The 19,475-nt window shown below is 40.8% G+C and overlaps 1 protein-coding gene across 1 annotated transcript in view; it reads left to right on the top strand.

Annotated features, from left to right (window-relative positions):
- The window catches only part of TNNI3K (TNNI3 interacting kinase), a 106,101-nt gene that overhangs the window by 41,158 nt on the left and 45,468 nt on the right, over positions 1–19,475 (top strand). Inside the window, exons 14-17 of the mRNA XM_064455777.1 lie at positions 276–368; positions 454–511; positions 628–822; positions 1,163–1,267. Coding sequence (XP_064311847.1) covers positions 276–368; positions 454–511; positions 628–822; positions 1,163–1,267 — 451 coding nt within the window. The remainder of the gene's footprint in view (positions 1–275; positions 369–453; positions 512–627; positions 823–1,162; positions 1,268–19,475) is intronic.

Here is a 19,475-nt window from a genome sequence, read left to right as displayed (position 1 = left end):
TATAGGCAAAATATGCTTATGGGACAGTGTTCATCACTGATAAGATTTTAAAGCCGAGAAAGCCCAGGGCAACTGTAGCATTGCAAGTATATGTCTGTTATTGGGGTTTACTCTGGTTACTGAAAGAAAAGGGAATAGGATTACGAGTCAACCAATTTAGAGGAGGAAAATCAGCTTTCACTGTGCAATGTTTTTGTGAAGATAAATGTTTATATTCTGTCCTTCCCCATGACCCCACATTTTACCAATAGGCTAACTGGGGGGTTTTTTTGCAGAAAAGGCAGATGTGCTTCTCCTCCGTGCTGGTTTGCCATCACATTTCCATCTTCAGCTCTCTGAAATAGAGTTCCATGAGATTATCGGCTCAGGTACCAGAAATAAGAATGCATTCATTTTAAATGTCTGATGTTTGTAATAAATAACTTTGTGCTTATTTATTTTAAACCATTTTAGGGTCTTTTGGAAAAGTATATAAGGGACGATGCAGAAATAAAATCGTCGCGATCAAACGGTAAGTTTACCAGAATTTTCCATCTTGTTTGGTTAATGACCTAGTTTGAAGTGTTAAAAAAAACCCATATTTTATTATCTTTTTGCCTTACTGTTTTCTCTCATGCAAATTCTAAGCTATAGAGCTAATACTTACTGTTCCAAATCTGACGTGGACATGTTCTGCCGTGAAGTTTCCATTCTCTGCCGACTGAATCATCCATGCGTCATCCAGTTTGTGGGAGCTTGCTTAGATGACCCAAGTCAGTTTGCTATAGTCACTCAGTACATTTCTGGAGGATCGCTCTTCTCCCTGCTTCATGAACAGAAGAGGTATTCTGCTCATTCTCTGCTTGGGCTTGTGGTACCGAATCTGGAAGACTAGTAAACCTATGCTGATGTAAATGGTATTCATTTCAGTATAAAACAACAGAGAAGGGAACACACTAGAAAAATTTTAGCTTTGATTCAGATTATTTGATGTACAGGCAAATCAATAAGCAATCACTAAATTGTTATTTAGTCATTATTTTATATACATTTATAATATATTATATAACATTATTTTGTATTTAAAACTATTTTAAAGGTTTCATGATTTACAGATAAAAATAATTTACAGATAAATCTTGTCTGTTTATTAACTTTGAGTAATTTTTTTTTCAAAATATAGAACCCTTGATCTGCAGTCTAAATTAATCATTGCTGTAGATGTTGCCAAAGGCATGGAGTACCTCCACAATCTCACACAACCAATCATACATCGTGATTTGAACAGGTAAGTTTCTTACTTTACCTTAAAAGTTCAGGGAGTATGAAGCCTCAAGCAAAAGCGATAGTCTGCAGTCTCATCTGTATTTGCAGACCCTTGTGGGATCTCTTTAAGACTGATGGAGCTTGGAGGAAGGTCTGTTTGCATCAGGTGGACTGGGGAATTGGGGCACAATGCTTTCACATTCACCGGAGGTTTTAATACGTTTTAGTTGAATGACTTGGCAGACAGTATTCAACTTCATGCTTATAATAATTTCTCTCACAGATATCTTACCTGAAATTTACAACATATTTATACCCTATTTGCATACATCAGTCCTGTGGGATAGCCTTTTACAATTTATGCAATATAGTATATGTTCCCACTATAATTTTTTAAATCCAAAACGTTAATTCATTTCACCTACTTTTGCCCCGCTAAGAATTAAGTGCCTAATTTAAACTAGTCACTAGTCCCCCTAAGGTTGATGCAGAAATGCAAAAAGACTTCCAGAAGGCAATCTCTCCATTTGTCTTAGGTGACTGTCTTGAAAAGGGAGGAATCTTGGATGAGCTTGTGCTTGTTACAGGGTGGGCAACAGCCATCTAGTTTAGACTAAGTGCCTAATGCTGACACTCACAGAGGTATGGTAGGTAAATCCCAGCCAGGGTGTCAGCTGACAATGCCACTGGCAAAGAAGTAGGAGAGAGTCTGCATGAGTTAGTTATCCAATTTCCTTCTGGAAATGAAATTGGATTGAAAAAAACCCAGAGTTTCTATACAAACCACTATGAGTCACATTTGCTGTACTGTAATTGTCATTAGAGGATGCAACCATAAGATCCAGTGTTTTCTCGCATCTGGCCCACCAATGTTCAGGCTTCATTAGAAGCAGGAAACACCTTCTCTTCTGAGCAGAAATTTGTTGTGTCATGTCTGCATCAGAAATCATTCTGCCACTCTGCGCTAACTTCTTCTTTGGAAGGAGACCAACCAAAATTAACTGCAGGTGTATTTAAAGATGAGCAACCAGGGAAAGAAAGTTAGTGCTGAATAAGTGTTGCAGTTTTTAGCCACAGTAGTTTGGTTGGAAACAGCTCCTTCATATGTACGAGCACTGTGACAAGAAAGCTGCTGCAGAAAGAATTCCTAAAAAATAGGATGAAGTGAGTTACAAAATGGGTTTTCTTCAGTGTCAGACATACACTTCTTCATTTTCCACTAACGTAACTACTTGTTTTTTAAAAAAATACAGAAACGCTCATTTTATTTATATCTCAAGCGACTGGGCCTATAGAATTGTGGTGATATAATAAGTATCATTTCCCTGCATCTTGTTGTAAGTTTTCCTTCCCTAGTGACACTGATAGCTGCAGTGAAAGATTCCTTGTGAAAGACACTTATTCTTTTGGAAATAGGACCTGGCTTTTTCCCTTTGCTAGGCGAAGAAGTAAACTGATTGTGAGACTATGCCCAGTTCAGGGTTCTGGTATGAAATTCTGAAAAAATACGTGGTAGCAACAATTTTCTGGACATTGTTGTTGGCATCTCCAAGAGAACAGCGTGTCTTGCACACATGAAAAGTTCTGTTTTCTTGCTCCAAGTGTACCTATACTGACAGGTCTACAAAGGACACCTATGAAGGGAGGGACTTCGAATATAGTATTTATCCTTTATAAATGGGAGGTTTCTTGGGATTTGAAGCATAACAAGAATACTGTGTGTGTATATATAAAATCAGTCATAGGGATGCAAGCTTGAAGCCCACCAAATTCAGTGTCCTGTCTCTGGCAGTGGCCTATAGTGGCAAATTTTAGAGCCAGGCATGTATAGCATGATAATGTCTTGAACTCTCAGTGCCCAAGAACTTTGGGTTCAAAAGGGTATTTTCAAAAATTATTACCTGTTCTTGAAGTCATTTTTTAAATGAAAGAATAACTCTATTTGTGGTTACAAAAGAAAAAGTATCCTTGCTGACTGAAGAAGAAAATCAAATCTCTAATGCAAAAGAAACTGCACATTTCTTTATTTTAGTCTGAAATATGCGGTCTACAAACCATATCACTTTAAGCCAGTCTTCTGGGATTTATGTGCCCTAGGTTAGCAATCTTGGCACAAATTCTGCTTTATACTCTGCAAATTTTAGCACACTTTGCTTTAGTCATCTACTCCAATGTATGAGTGCATCCATCTGCTCATACTAAAACTACTACAAGCACATAAAAATGGCTACTGTTAACCACTGCCAATTACATACCAAATTACTTTATTTAAATGTGCAGATATGGTGCTTCTGTATGGCTATGATAAATGTATGATGTTTAGAAGAATATTGCTGACATGATATATTCATCCGTGTATATTAACTATATGGAGGGTTAATCTAAGTATATTAATATAAGCCATATTCTGCAATTTTGCTGTAGCAGAGCTACATAAAATTTGTCTGTTGAAGAGGATTTTAAATCCACTTTGGATTGACTAAATACTTCCAAAACCATGTCACTTATCAAAATTCTTTTAGCCTAAGAAAGTCTGAACCTAGATTTCAGAGGCCTTTGAAATGCTTCATTTTGACATTTAAAATTATTTTTCTATTCTTCCTATTTTTTTTAATTTTTTAATTCTAATTCAAAGTTTTAAAAACATAATTCTTATCAAATATATCTCAAAAAATAAAAATGAATATTGAATGTTTCATCTTCATATAAACAAGTAAAATTTTGTTGACAAGAAATGTCTGTTCCCCACTTTTCATTCAATAATGTTAAGCTCCATGAAATGTTCTGAGTCAATGCAAAATTAAACAGTCCATTAAAATAACTTATTCAAACAGTTCCATTAATTAGCAGGAGACATTAGGACAGTCAAACTAGAGCGCAGTTCAAATTCTCTTATAATACATTTTGAACAAATTACAATTCATTATCAAGTGACTTGACTGCAAAACTTTGCAGTAATCGGTTCTGAGTGATTTGGGAGGAATTCAGGATTCAGGGAAATCTTAGAAGGGAAAGCAGAAGCTCTATTCTTGACTACGTTTGTGAGCGTTGTCTTCCTGCAGCACAAGCCGGCAGCACAGTACTGATCCCATGGGAATCCTCCTCCTGAGCAGCGCTAGGGCTTTCCGCAGCATGATCTGGCAGGCAGAGAAGTCCCAGCCCTCACCTTCGCCTGCAGAGCCAAAACGGGCAGCAAGAGCTCCCTGAGAAGCCCCATGCCCTCCGCCCTGCGGCACCTCTCCTGCCCTGGTAGCAGCAGCCGCAGGGAACCCCAGGGATCGGTGGGATGGGGGTTCACCCGCTGCAGCCATCGGCTCCTCCTGACCAGGCGGCGCTTCACTGCAGCAGATGTTGCACCTCTCGGTCCCCTTCCAGCTTCGAGTGCTCCCCCCCGGCTGGCCGTGAGATGTCTGGTCTCTCATTTCCTGCTGTGTTACTGGTGCCTTATACTGTTGTTTTCTAGTCTTCAGGGGTATATCCTGAATTAAGTCAGCTTTTGATAATGTCAGCCAAGGCTTCTTCAGTTTCTGTCTCTCAGTCTCACTATTGTTCCTCAATGTAGAGTATGCTCCGTCCTGACGTCCTGTAATTGTGAAGACTCTCTAATTTTTTAATAACTGAAATGATGAAATGCTGAACACTTAATTCATTGGTTTCTGTCCTTGTTGATTGGATATCCCACATGGGCAGGTACTTTCTTCTACTGTCCTGAAAGGATGGATACAAATACTTGTTTAATCTGTTTCCGTTTTTTTAATTTTCCACTTGAGAATTCTCAGTTTCTTTCCAGCATAGCACTCTGCTTTCAAATAACACCTTGTCACTTTCTTTCACTACTTCTTTTCCTTTTCTTTGTTTGTTTTGTCTTTTTTACTTTAAATATTTTCCCATAATCTGTTTCGTGGTTTGTTTGGCCCATTTGTTACAGATAAAAGTATCTCTGACTGGATCACTTCTAAGAGCTAAAATCTAGTGCCGATCAGTGCACTCATTCAGTTTCTTTGGTGACACCTGAGTGGAAGAACTGAGTCCTTGGTGTATGCATTCTAAAATCCGTTCTTGCTTTTCTAGCTATGAAAATAGTCTTAAGGTATGCATATTTCAGTGATTTTAGATGAAAATGCCTTCTTTTGCTAAAGATAAAATATGATTCTTAGTTCTGCTAGCCCTTTAATGCAAAGGAACATCATTCTTACTAGGGATGGTTGGGCTTTCCTGTCACACAGCATGGCTGTGCACCGCTTTGAACAAACAGATTTCTGCCTCTGACTGTCATCTCTTCTGTTTTTACAAGGCATCCCTTATAAGTCCTGAGTATTGAGACAGACATTCCAGTCCTCAGTTTTGGCCCAAGTCAGGATTGTTAAGTCAGGAACTTAGCCCCTGTTGTATGGCAAGGTCTGGATTAAGAGCAGAGAGAAACCACTGATATTACAAACTTTCAGTACATTAAATTGTGAGGAAAAGCTTGGCACTGGGCACAGCTTTTCTGCATTAACCTTTCTCAAAAAAAAACCAAACACAAAAAAAAAACCAACTGTTGATAACAGCTACATGGCTCCATTGGTCCTAAAGGCTTTTGGAAATGTTACAGAAAAAAGCTATTTAGGCCAGACCTTATTAGTGAGTGTCCAGTTTTTAAAGTGTAAGGTGGATCCACTATGATTTGCTGTGCAGAAAGGAACCTGGATCTCAACCTACAAAAAAGGCAGGATGGAAGAATGTCTTCTTACTGCCTTTTTTTTTTTTTTTTCCATGGTTGTACTTGCTTCATTTCTTCATTGCATATCATCCCTGTCCACCCAGTCAAGGTTCCCTTCTCCTCACCCCACTGGCTCTGACTTCACACATCCTCTGCTTTCTTACTGAGTCTCCCTTCATATACCTGCATCCCTTCACAGGTTCCTTTCGGGCCACAAAACTGTGGAGCTCAGAGGAAGACGCTTTCTTTTGAAGCTGTAGTTCTTGCCTCAGTCATGATGCAAGCCAAGAGCTCCATGTCTGAATGCAGCAATCTGGGTAACTGTTTTAGGACAACAAAAATCCAGACCTTATGGTTCAGCTTTATGCCTTGTCACTACTGGCTGTTAGAAAAATAGTTCTGCACTGAGGGATTTTAAATAATGTTTTCCACAAAAGAAAACCCAAAACAGTATCTCACTAGGGAGCCAAAAAGCATATCATTGCCTCACAGAACTTTTACCAGATGATATTTCTGAGGGTCAAAAGATAATTTGCTATAAGGACATCAGTGTGGTTGATGTGCAGTGCTGAGAGTAGCTTAACTTCTGAAACTTTTTAGTGTGAGAACAGAAGTTGTGTTTTCAGCATGAGTCCCAGTCAGCCCACAGGCACAATTACTAGATGAAAATCTTTACGACAAGTGAAGAGAAAGACCAAGAGTGAAATTCTGACCTTTTTGTGTTAAGCTTTGCCAGTGACTTCACAGGAGCCTTAAATTTTTTACCTTAAATTTTCACATAGCTTGTAACCCTCTTTTGTGAGTTCTGAAATCTAATGCAATGCACATAATGCATTAAATAAATCTGCAATATGGCTTAACAGAACAGAGAAGAAAATGAATCTTTCATGTCTCTACCCTGGAAAAGGGGTTATCCTTCCATTTTGAGAATAATTGGGAGTTTTATTTTGCTTTCCAGTTCTGGAGAAAGAAGTCCTGACAGCTATCAGCAATGATGACATGTATCAGCTTATTACTACTTATACCATGGTGAGGGATTGTAGCCACAATGATTATAGCACTTTAATAAAAAAAGAGACCATTTTAGTATCAATTTAATTTGAGCCTTAACAGCTGAACATGGTTGGACCAAGCCTTTGTTAGACTAACCTTCATTTGATGGCTCTAACTATCTGTAAAAGTTTGTAAGAGCTGGCTTAGTGAGAAAGATGAAAGAGAGGATGGAAGCCTTGTGGTAATGGGGACGGTGTCTGCAACTCCTCTTTGTTATAAAAACCCTTGTGAAATCTTAAAATAGCAGTTGCCTTTCATTAAACCCACAGTGTGTTAAAGGTAGAAGAATCTTTTCACGGCCCTGTTCTCTGGGAAAGGGCTGCGCACTGAATGTGCTTTGCCTGTCTCTTGTCCTGAGAGGGAGAAGCCCTTGCATCTGACAGGCCTGCACAACTACTTGCTTTTCTAAAAGCCACGATGATTACACACTTCTGATTCTTTTCTCATTTTTTTCCTTCCTTGGTTTCATGAAGAGAATGGTGCTTGGTCTCACCATTTCAAACTGTGTGTGGCCTTAACAGAAGACAATTAATTTCTGATTCTGCTGAACTCATTATTAACCTTCTATCAGCTCAGCTCAGATCAGATTTATCTTGCTGAATTTCTCACAACAGAGGCTTAAGAGCTCCTTTCTCATCTGTGTTTTTCAAATTTCCAAGTGTCATTGAGGTAATAATAGCGTTTTTGAAATGTACCTCCCAAACCTTATTTCTTTGGGCTATATTTTTTACTTTATAAAAGAAAAATTAGTAACAGTAGTGTTCACTGTTGGTACCAGACTAGCAAAACCCTTCCAGAGGCTACCTCCTGCTTTCAGATATGTCCATACACCCAGCACCAAGATGGGCATTTTGGCATCGTTTTGTCAGAAAGATTTACACATGCCATGCATAGAAAGGGTCTCTTTATTGATTTCTGAGCATCTCCACAAAATCTCTCAACCCAGGTCTTCACTATGTGTATTGTCAAGTTGGGTTTATTCAAGGTCTATACAATCCTTGAGTAGATTGAAAATCAAGCTAGGGCTCAATACATTTTATTCACATGGGGAAATGGTGATGATTTATGTCCCTACTGACAGAAGTCAAATTTAAATGAAGACCACAGAAAATTCTGCAATTTTGTATGATTCATGTGCCTACATTCAACCCAGGGTATGGCCTTCAAAGGTCTCTCTAGTTTAGCCTTGTGTTTGATTAATATTTTCATTCGACATCTAGTGGGGAGTCTCAAAACAACTCCACATGTCATACTCAAATTACTTAAAAATTTTGATGGAAAGTATATATGGGAGCTGAAATCAGATTAAATATAAACTAAAAGAGTCATGGCTACATTGTATGAACCCACTACACTTTTATGATTGAATTTATTATCCCAAGGTTTGGGTTTAGGTGAAGCTAGAAATCTTGAAGACCATGATTTGTGGGAGTCCTAGTTGGGAGAGCTTAAATTCTTTCTGTCCTAAAAACTGTTATGTGGTGAAATTTGTATTCCTCACTTGACTGTTCTTGCTCATATCTACAGCTCTAATATGGGCAAGTTATGCCTTTTTGTTGAGAGTATCAATATTACTTTCATTTTCCCTTCCTCATGTAAGCTATTGCCAACTTTTTTATTTCTTTCTTTCATATACTTTCCACTCTCCTGAATTTACTTGGATCAGTCAACATTTTGATAAATATAATGTAAGCATTGTTGTGTCCACATTCATATGTTTTTATGTTGTAGTTTGCTCAGCTCTTCAAAAGCCATGTGCTGTGAAGGCATAGTGACTGTATGAAAAAACTTGATCTCAGAGTTACTGGAAGCTTTTGATCTAGCTAAAGCATTTTGTGCATCTTTCCCCACATTCCCAGTTTGTTTGAAAATCTGTGTTTGTGATGCTAGTTACTAAAAGCCTTGCTCTTGATTTGTTGCTTGCAACTGGTGTTTTTCTGCTTCCTCTTGTGTGTTCTTTGCTGATCATTCAGTCAATTGCAATAGCTTCCTTGAATCAGTAAATCAATTTTCAGTAGATTCTATATACACTTTCCCTGCTAAATGACATTTTGCAAAGGGCAAAAGATATTTTGCCTGCATCGTCAGATTCTATATTCTTGTACTGCATCTTGGATATAGTACATGCCTTTCACAAGCAAACATTTTAATAGCAAGTATTTTGTCTTCGTCCCTAAGCTTGATTATATCCCACTTTTATAGAGCTGTAAAAGATTGTAAATGTGGCAATAGCTCACTTTTCCGGTTATTTTTAAAGGTTTCCCCTCTCATCAATTTCTGTACCAAGTACAGAACCTCCTCTTTTCTCTGTCAAGTGTGACAGTAATTGAAGTGTCTTGTTGTTTCAAGCTAGATATCCAGCTAGACCTAGTTAAGCATGGAAGTGGGGAGATGTGAGCTTTTCTAGTTGCCAGCATCTATGGCAGATGTCTTGTCCCTGCAGCAATATGTATTTGCATTCTGTGATACTATCACAGTGGTTTCAAAAACAAATGAATTAGTGTGTAAAGACTCAGGATTTTCTTTTTCTCCTAGAAAAAGTGATACTCGCCACACTTCAGCCTATTTCTGAGCTGCCTGGAAAAGTACAGCTGATTCCTAAATTGTGGATCTGCTAGGATAAAAGACTAGGGCAGTTGCACTGTGCAGGATACGAGGGACGCATCCCTGTGCGGAACTAATCCTGCCCGTGGCAGCCTGTGTGCAAAAATGTGCTCACAGCAGCAGCTCTGTTGCGTGGCACTCATTCTCTCCCCACCCGCCACTCCCCACCCCGCATTTAAAGATATTTCAACTCTTATTAGGCATGTAGATCCTTCCCTGCTGATTGGAGTATCACAGATACCTTCTAAATAATCCTAACTTGTGCTGCATCGCACTCGTCGCTATCTCAGTGTTACTGACTTCACAAAATCTTGACATACTTGAGTTGTTCTTTCCAAATTGGAGTAAATGTAATGTTTTGTTTAGAACACACACATTGAGTTCCTTTTTCATGTGGCTGCTGGCTGTGCTTCATCTTGATCAAACATAGAAACAAACAAAGAAAAATAATCAAAGTTTCAGTTTTGTTAATTCCTGGTATCTGTTCTTCACAGGTTTGCCTTCCATTTTCCATTTTATGTACTTACTACAAAGTCTCTCTCAGGAAACTGAGATCCATAAAGCTTTTCAAAGTTTGAAAGAAAAGCTTACATCTTCAGACATCCTTCTAGCATAATAATGAGGTTTTTTCCTTTGTTACTGTTCTGTCAGAATAAACAGATTTTATTGAGCCCTTTAAGAAAGCCCAGAAATAAATGTTAACACTCCTGTATATCCTGAACCTTCAGCCTCCATTGTCTGAGGAAATCGGTTCTCAGACTATCTTCAGGTCATTTATAAGACTCGCCTTCATCCCTTGCACCCTGCGAGTCCTGGGGAACCCTCCAGCCAAGCTGCCTGATCAGGCCACACCGGTGACTTCTTCCCAGTGCGTGAGACAGCCCTGTGTCACCCTGCCCAACGAAGGGAGTGTTGGGGATGCCGGGTTTCAGAGCAGGGGACAGCACAGCTGAGGAAAGCATCCCTTGTATGTACCTTTGACTTCAGGTCCCTATTCAGTGGCACTAATTTGGCAGCATCAGGCTTCTCCTGCTCTCTGCTGTTCCCGGTGCCACCGGTCTTTCCCAGGAATCACCCTTCTCGTGAGCTGCACCTGACTGGGGGCCCAGGAAGGAGGCTCCTGCCTTGTGTCGCATCAAGATTTGAGAGAGCACCCCAGTTTCAGGGCAGTGTGAATGGGAGTCCCAGATGGGGCATCCTTCATATTAGGAGGTTTTCTTTGGAGCATTACCTCTTAAAACAAAACAAACACAAAAAACCAGCCATGAAGTACCTGCATCTTCATATCAGCCACAGGCTCCTCTTCTTTTTGCTGTGTCTCCCTACATGAAAAGGGGTATGAAACCAACCGTTAAAATGCTGCCTTCCATGTTTGTTCACAGCCATATTTCTACCTGGAACAAATATTAGGGAAGCAGTCAGAAAAGCAGAAATAGATAAAGGGGAGCAATCCCGTTCCCAACAGCCGCATGAAGGAAAAGCAGCCCCGATGTTTCCGGCTAGCGTATGATCCCAGGATCAAACAGGGGAGCAGGCAGGAGGGAAAGAAAGAGAGGGAAGGTCAAAAGACAGTATCCTGACCAAAGGAAAATATGACCCAGTAGGGTAGGAAAGCAAAATGCTGCTTTGGATATGCATCGGACATGCCTCCCCTCAGATGCAGACAAGCATGACTTTGTCTCTGCGTTGAGGTTTCTGGAAATGAAGAATGCCCTCAGCACTGTGTCTGAGCCAGGCAGTTTGCTGACAGGGCAGAGTGTACTGAACACAACGTTGTATCTACACACGCACAGCCCCAGTGTCAGCCTGTCTCCCAAAGGGAAAATAACGTCTGTCTGCATCTGCCCAGAGGGGAGCTGCTCTGGAGCAGACTGACAGTGGCGCTTGCCAAGGGCTTCCCTCCATGGGCGCTCTTGAGCCACCTTGCCAAGGCATCCCCAATTCAGTCACATCCTCTGTCTTGAGACCTGAACCCAGCTGAGACATCAACACTCAGCTCAGGCCTTATGTCAGCATTTTGAGAAATTACATTTATGTTTACGGTGCACCAATCTTCTGGGTTTTATATTTCTATAAACAGAAGAGAGAGCAGGGAATCATAGCAAGGGTTTTAAGTCAGGATGTGTTGTGTTAAACTATTAAATCTGTATTTCTACACCTGAACAAGCATGACAGTTAGGAGAGGTGTTGGAAACCTCAATTTGCAGGGAGCTCAATGGGACTCCTGTATATGAGTAAAAGGACAGGTACTGGCTCATGATCTGTTTAACCTGTCTCTGCTACACACAGTCTGGTAATATGCGATTGAGAAATACTGCTCAGGATTTGGAAGGGCAGCACAGAAATGTTTTAAACTGTTTTGAAAGCCAGACTCTTTAATGTGAAGACTGTTCTGCTCACATGTACATGTTTTTGCAGAAAAAAGTCAATATTACAGAAAAGTAATTTGGACACTGATGAAATCAATAAGTACTACGGCTTACATCAGAAGTTTGTATAGAGTAATATCTCCTGGAATCAATGCCCATTGCAGGATACAACCATTTATAATTTCACACTGATGTTGCAATGATCCACTGAGAGGTTAAGAATAAAGAATCTGAGAAGCTGTAAATAGAGTGAAGTGAATCAGATCACCTTTTAGTCAAACTAGTAGCTATCCTTACTGGAAAACTATTACCCTTATTTTTTGCAATTTACTGACCTCAAACTATGGTTTCCCAAACCCTCATGTCTTACAGTTCAGCCTCTTTTCTAAAAAACCTTCAATTGAGAATGTCATGTTGAACAAGACATGAACCTGAAATAATTCTGAAGACTGGAAAACAAACTTAGATTCAAAATAGTCTATTTCTACACAGCCAGGAATGAAAGCAAATGATTTTTCTTATATGAGGGGTATTTTTCAAACACCATGCTTAGTCTCTTATTCATCCTACTCTGCAGATAATAAAACCAAAATGAATCATTTTAGTCATCGCTCAGCTTAGGACCATGAGACATTATGTGAGTCAACAAACCCAGTTCTCTGCTGTTAGAACCAATCATTTCAGAGTCTGGAATGTATAATGTGGGACAACTTTGGTTGACTAGTGCCTACTAGTGCTGGAACACCACTATAAATTCAAGACTTTAAGGAAAAGATAATTTATCAATCTTTTCATAGCTTTCCTTCATTTTAAATATTGCAAGTGCCCTAGGTCTACCAACATCTATTGGTTGTCCTCTTCACCTTCTCTTGGATTATCATAGGACTTTTAATCTCTTAATGTAAAGTAGGTGCCTTCCAAAACCACTGTGTTCTCTCTCTTTAGGCAAGCTTCACATTTCTTGTCCTAGTGATGACAGTATATGTGCTCACCTTAGTTTTTAGCCATTGTAAACCCTAATTCCAATTTGAAGTCGCATAGTGTTGTGAGTATGGCTTATGTTCCTAACTCCTTAGTGACCTCAGTTTTGTTACATTAAATAAATATCACATGTTTGTGGTCAGCTTTCCAAATTATAAACAACTCTCTTAAACTTTGTGAACATGAGTTGCACCAGTTTTCCCAGGTGAAAGTCCTGTAGTTCAGGTGGATGGCGATGTGAAAATACTGCAATCCTAAGAATGCAACTGTCTTTATGGCGCATAGGAAAACTGTGGTTATGGAATATCTCAAGCAGTAGTGCACAGACTGCACCAAGACTTTGTTACATTGAAGGCAACCTCTTGCTTCTGAGAAAGGCATCTGAAATCACTGGCCTGGCATTTCCAACCTGCAGAACCAAGAGAGAAGCTGGTTCTTTGTTGTTGGTTAGCTACCTTCAGCAAAAGTGCTTATATTTGCCACACTGGTGTGAGAAGAGTCTTTATAAACAGTTCTAAGTATAGTATCTAAAATTCATTTGTATATGGGGAAGGAACACTTCAGTTCTGACATTTATATGCTGTCAAATGTGTCAACATTGTAGTAAAATGACACATCATTTTGTATACTCAATATAGTATGATGTGTTGGGTTTGTATGACAAAGTTTTCGTAGCAGGGGGGCTACAGGGGTGGCCTCCGTGAGAAGCTGCTAGAAGCTTCCCCTATGTCTGATAGAGCCAATGCCAGCCAGCTCCAAGATGGACACACCACTGTCCAAGGCCACGGCGATCAGCAATGGTGGTAGCACCTTTGTGATAACATATATAAGAAGGGGGAAAAAAAACCTGTGCAGCTGCAGCCGGAGAGAGGAGTGAGAGTATGTGAGAGGAACAACCCTACAGACACCAAGGTCAGTGAAGAAGGAAGGGAAGAAAGTGCTCCAGGTGCCGGAGCAGAGATTCCCCTGCAGCCCATGGTGAAGACCGTGGTGAGGCAGGCTGTCCCCCTGCAGCCAGTGGAGGTTAACGGTGGAGCAGATATACACCTGCAGCCAGTGGAGGACCCCACACCAGAGCAGGTGGATGCCCAAAGGAGGCTGTGACCCCATGAGAAGCCCACACTGGAGCAGGCTCCTGGCAGGACCTGTGGACCCATGGAGAGAGGAGCGCAGGCTGGAGCAGGTTTGCTGGCAGGACTTGTGACCCTGCGGGGGACCCATGCTGGAGCGGCCTGTTCCTGAAGGACTGCACCCCATGGAAGGGACACACGCTGGAGCAGTTCATGAAGAACTATAGCCCATGGGAAGGACACACATTGGAGAAGTTCATGGAGGACAGTCTCCCATGGGAGGGACCCCATGCTGGAGGAGGGAAACAGTGTGAGGAGTCCTCCTCCTGAGGAGGAAGGAGCAGCAGAGACACCATGTGATGAACTGACCACAACCCCCATTCCCCATCCCCCTGCCCTGCTCAGGGGGGCAAGAGGTAGAGAAAACTTGGAGTGAAGTTAAGCCAGGAAGACAAGAGGAGTCAGGGGAAGGTGTTTTTAAGATTTTATTTTCTTTCTCATTACCCTGCTCTGATTTGATTGGTAATAAATTCAACTGATATCCCCAAGTCGAGGCTGTTTTGTGCATGGTGGTAATTGGTGAGTGATCTCCCTGTCCTTATCTTGACCTACAAGATTTTTGTTATATTTTCTTTCCCCTCTCCAGCTGAGGAAGGAAGTGATAGAGCAGCTTTGGTGAGCACCCGGCTTCCAGCCAGGGTCAACCCACCACACATGAAGAAGAAGAGAAGAAGGAAATAAGTGCATTTGAAAGGCATTTATGGATCCACAGAAGCAAAAGCCCATATGCATATAGGTTTTTACTCAGTGCTTAGGGAATTAATGAATTACCTTAGCAAATCCCTATGTAGTTTGTTGTGTAAAAAGCTGCTTGCATGCTGAGAGATTAAACGGAGGCAACTGAAAAGTTATGGTTAATAAAATCATAGAATAGTTACGTTGGGAGGGACCTCCAAAATCATTTAGTCCAAAGCTTTCCCCAAAGATGGACTGACTTCAAAATGAAATGTCTATATGAAATCTAGTAATAGTATACAAAGCTGCCTTCAAACCTTATCTCTGGCAGAATATTTCATTTCATATGGCAAACCTACCAGTAGATTAGACTGAGCCCCTTACAAAACACAGAAGAGAAGATAGTTTGGACTGAATTCAATTTTGGTCATTTCGACTGACAGAGCTTCAATTCTTTGCTTCTCTATCCCTCCGTAAAGAAGTACCACAGAAGAGGAAGGACTGCTGCCAACAGCTCTCATTTCAAGTTCCACAGTAGAGTCACAAGCCATGAAATGTGGACTGGTATTAGAAGAAAGATAGATTTTCAAGATTAACATTTTGAAGATTCACTAAGCCCTATTTGCAGTGCCACAGTGTCCATAAAACCAGTTGTGTCTCCTAAATGACCAGGGAACATGTCTATCTTTGAGAGATGTAAGCAAGAGTGACAAAGAAACTGTTTTGATTTAATGTTCACTGCCATTCACTGGGGATTAAAAGACTGTGAGAGGGGGAAAGGGATCTCTCCTTTTTTTCTTTCTTATTCCTTTTTTGATCCATTAAAGATAGGGCACATGAAAAATAAAATAAGATATAAAAAGGTTGTATATCTGATAAAGCCTATTATTCCCAAAAGGTTTAGTTCCACAATATACCGACAAGCACAAGAAACATACAAAACTATCTTAATTTGTAGTGCTATGTAAGATAACAAACAGAGCTGGCAAAAAGAAAGGATTATCTACTCCAATATTTCCCATGCTTTATAACTGTTTGCTCTTTTTCCCTATATTTTTGGCAAAGTAAATATAATTTTAATTATCTCTCCAGAATTAACACGTGCATTTAAGCTAAAACAAGTGTTGCCAAAGGGTATAATTGATCCATATCACAGAGACCCACAAAGAAATAAAATTCAGAGGTAATGTGACATGCTTACAAACTGTACATTGCATCCCCCTCTAGTGACCAGTCTGCATACAAACCTTAGTAGGCCCGACTGGAAACTTTCCACCTGAAGTATTTTCTATCAGAGTAGTTATGTTTTTGGTTTGTTTTCAGTAAGGTATGAAGTTCATGGAAATTCTCCCTAGGAATTATCAAAATTTTCCTTTTACGTTCAGTTGATTGACAGTTGAAGAATGTAGGCCAGTTTAGAGGATAAATTCAGAGTGGAATATTTCAGTCAGGTTATTTAACTACTTACAGGGAAAAAAATGTCATTTTCTTTGCACAGCACATTATGAAATGTCTGCTTTCCATCTTAATTCAGGACAAAATCAAATGTTGAAATCTTGAAAATTTCCAGAAATAACTGGGCTTAATACCCAACCTCTGAGGCTTAATTTTTCTTGGGACATTAACCTAGTCTCTCTTTGTATATTATCAATTTTCTGAAAATGCCTCCATCACAGTGTCCTTTTGTTAATAATTCTAACACTTATGCACATGCATATTATGGATAAATCCGAGCAGAAAATCAGCAAGAATTCCTTGAGCTTCTTGTCATTCTTGTGCTGTTGTGTTCTTCTTAGGTAGTTGTGTTGATATGATGGGGGTTGAGAAGATGATACAAAAAGTCTGGAGCCTATAAAATACGTGTAAGTGGAAGATTGCCTGAAAGACTGTGTATGTATTCTGTGCAAGCATTTAAGACTTTCCAACCACGGTCAATGAGAAATTTTGTTTTGTAGATCATTGTGGTGACATGTCAGTTGCAGATTTATTATGACTTGCAAATTTAATGCATGTGCTGGGCACATGCAAGCTAAAAGCCTTCCAGAGAAGGCTACGTTTTAGTAGTGTGGGTTTTGTCATAACCATTTGGAAGATTATGCCAATAGAATCAAAAACCCTTTTGGCTCCTTCAACATCAGAGCAAAGTAACTGCCTCACCAATGAGGAACACGTCTTCTTTTTCCAAAACATAAGATCCAGTTCAGCCACAAGTCTTACACTGAAGCAAGAATTTAGAGGAGTAGAATGTCTTGTGTTACCCAGGAGTTCAGACCAGATCAATGCTGTAGTCCCTAAAGGCCGTTGCAGATTTGTTCTGTTGTCTTTTTCTGAAATCCTCATGCAGTCTTGTTTTAAATATCACATTGTAAATTGGCTTCTGTCATTTGTCTTGGTGAGTTTTTTCTGGAGAAAAACCCTGACTCTGAGTAAATAATTACTATTAGTTTCATTTCATTAATTAAAATTATCAATAATTTTGTGGTTCTAAAGTTATATATCAACATTGATTACGCCGCCATCATGACCAACAGGTCAATATTTATGTGTATCAGAGACAGCCCAGGAGTAGAAATAGGAAGTGGTAGATTGTTTTTTTAACTTCTCTTCATATGGCTGGCCTTTAGCAAATCACAGCTTAGCCCCGGTTTACATTTGCTGCTGAGCTACAAACCCCTGAAATAGGAATACCAATGAGGTAACTGTTTCTTAACACTTCTACCATTGAAAGAAGCTATCTGAAGCTTCCAAATAAAGTTATATGTTAGCTAGTAAGTGCTAAATCAAGCTGTTTTGGCAGAGATTCAGACTCAAGCAAATAAGACCCTCCAGGCTCATTTGGGAAAGCAGTGAAGGGGCTGCAACCTGCCCCTTAGATCCGAGCTCAAAAACAAGCAGAAACACTGCCATGAATTACCCTGCCCTACTGCTGACCTTCAAAAGTCAAAATGCTCCCTAAGCTAATAGACATGCAGCTGAAGCAAGACGTGGCTGTGCTCAAAGACATGATCCTCGCTTCCAGATCTCATTAGTATTCAGGTTTCTTGACTGGGGCAAGACTGTAGAGGAGAGGGTGGGATGGGTGGTGATGGGAACTGCGTTGCTTGTTGAAGCAATGCAGTTGAAGAGGCAGTGCAAAGATTATCAATACAAATACTCTCAGCTAAAATGACAACCAGAATTCCCACTATAGCCAATCATATTTGTGTATTTTAGTGTTCCTTTTCTTAATTTTTTAGGAAATTAATGCTTAGCAATTTTTTTTCCACTGGTGTGGGGCACATAAAACCCTCTGGAAAAATGGCACAGCATGCCCCTTCTGCAGTCTGCTCCACCAGTGAGGAGAGTTCACTGCAGACCCAGACAGACCCTCTAGACTTCTTTGCTTAAACTAGAGCAACACGTATTACTGCACTTCAGAGGTGTCCAGCTCTGTCTCCATGTATTAACCACCCTGGAAGCCAATGCTTACACACTGGTGACCATGCAGAAAGCAGGTTGTGCTGATGCAGTCTCTCAAATGCACTGTGAGAAATGGGTTCATGCTGCCTCCCCATCCCATCAGTCTGGGATCATCTCCAGTGGTGAGGTAAAATGCTTGCAGGTGCAAGCGGTGCAGCTTCACACCACCTCAAATGAACTGAATCAAACTCTGTCTGTCCCCTTGCCCTCCTGAGACTCCTCCTTCATTCAGGTGGGAACTCACCAGAGTGGTCACCCCGACTCAGGACCCCACCCTTCACACTTGGCCTCTGCCTCCAGAGAGATTAAGAACCTGAGTTAGCTGGCAGGAGGTTGGGTCATTCAGAAGACAGGCAGAAAGAGGCAGGGTGGTGGTGACATTGGTTTTCTGTGTATTTTACTGCCTTATTGCCCAGCTGCCACTTATGTCAAATGCCAGGAGTCTAGTCAGGAGCATTACTCCACTGCTTCTGGAGGGCTAGAAGCCAGATTTTGTCTGATGTATCCAGTTTGTGTGGACACACATCTCCCCTGGCACTTCCTGGCTGTGCAAACATGGACAAAGCATAGCCACTATCAGGTGGCAGGAGGTTATTTCAGTCCTCAGCCTCAGGTGTTGGCTTCAGCCCATCCCAGCCAGCAGCCATGTTTTGACTGGCTGTCTGTGCCACTCCTCACAGAGATGAAAAGAGGGAAAAATCCTGCTGGAGGATGGGTCAGGTGAATAGAGAGACTGAGCTGGCAGCTGTGTGTGCTGCAGCTCACCCCCCACAACCACCTGGACCTGAGGGTGTGATACTGGTGGCTGAGGATCCATGAGTTCAGAGGAACCACCTTTTCAACTCAGTGTGTATTGAATCATGATGCCTTTAGCTGAATGTCTCACCACTTGGAGAGGAAGAAAGAAGCATCTGAAATTACTCAAGTCCTCAAAAGAAGTACTGCAGAGCTCCTAAGCATTCAGTTCTCATTTCTTTATTACTTTTCTTTATATATGTATCCATTTTTGCAATTGGCTTTCTTTGTGACCTTACAGAGCTTTTGAAAGGAGTTTTCTTGTGACCCAAATAGCTTTAAGCCACTTTGCTAGCTCCAGAAAACCAACAGCAGCACTCCAGAAGAGCTGGGGGCTGCCCAGCCTGGTGGTCCAGGAGCTTGAAGGCAAAGGCGGAATGGTCCCACACACCCGTGGCAGCCCCAAGACTGTGGCAGGGAAGAGGAGGGGGTGATCGCACCTCTGCCGCTCACTGCAGGGGG

Source organism: Phalacrocorax carbo, chromosome 6 (assembly GCF_963921805.1).
Source record: "Phalacrocorax carbo chromosome 6, bPhaCar2.1, whole genome shotgun sequence".
NCBI lineage: Eukaryota > Metazoa > Chordata > Aves > Suliformes > Phalacrocoracidae > Phalacrocorax > Phalacrocorax carbo.
The sequence above is the reverse complement of the archived record's forward strand: the minus strand, read 5'-3'. Positions and strand labels throughout refer to the sequence as shown.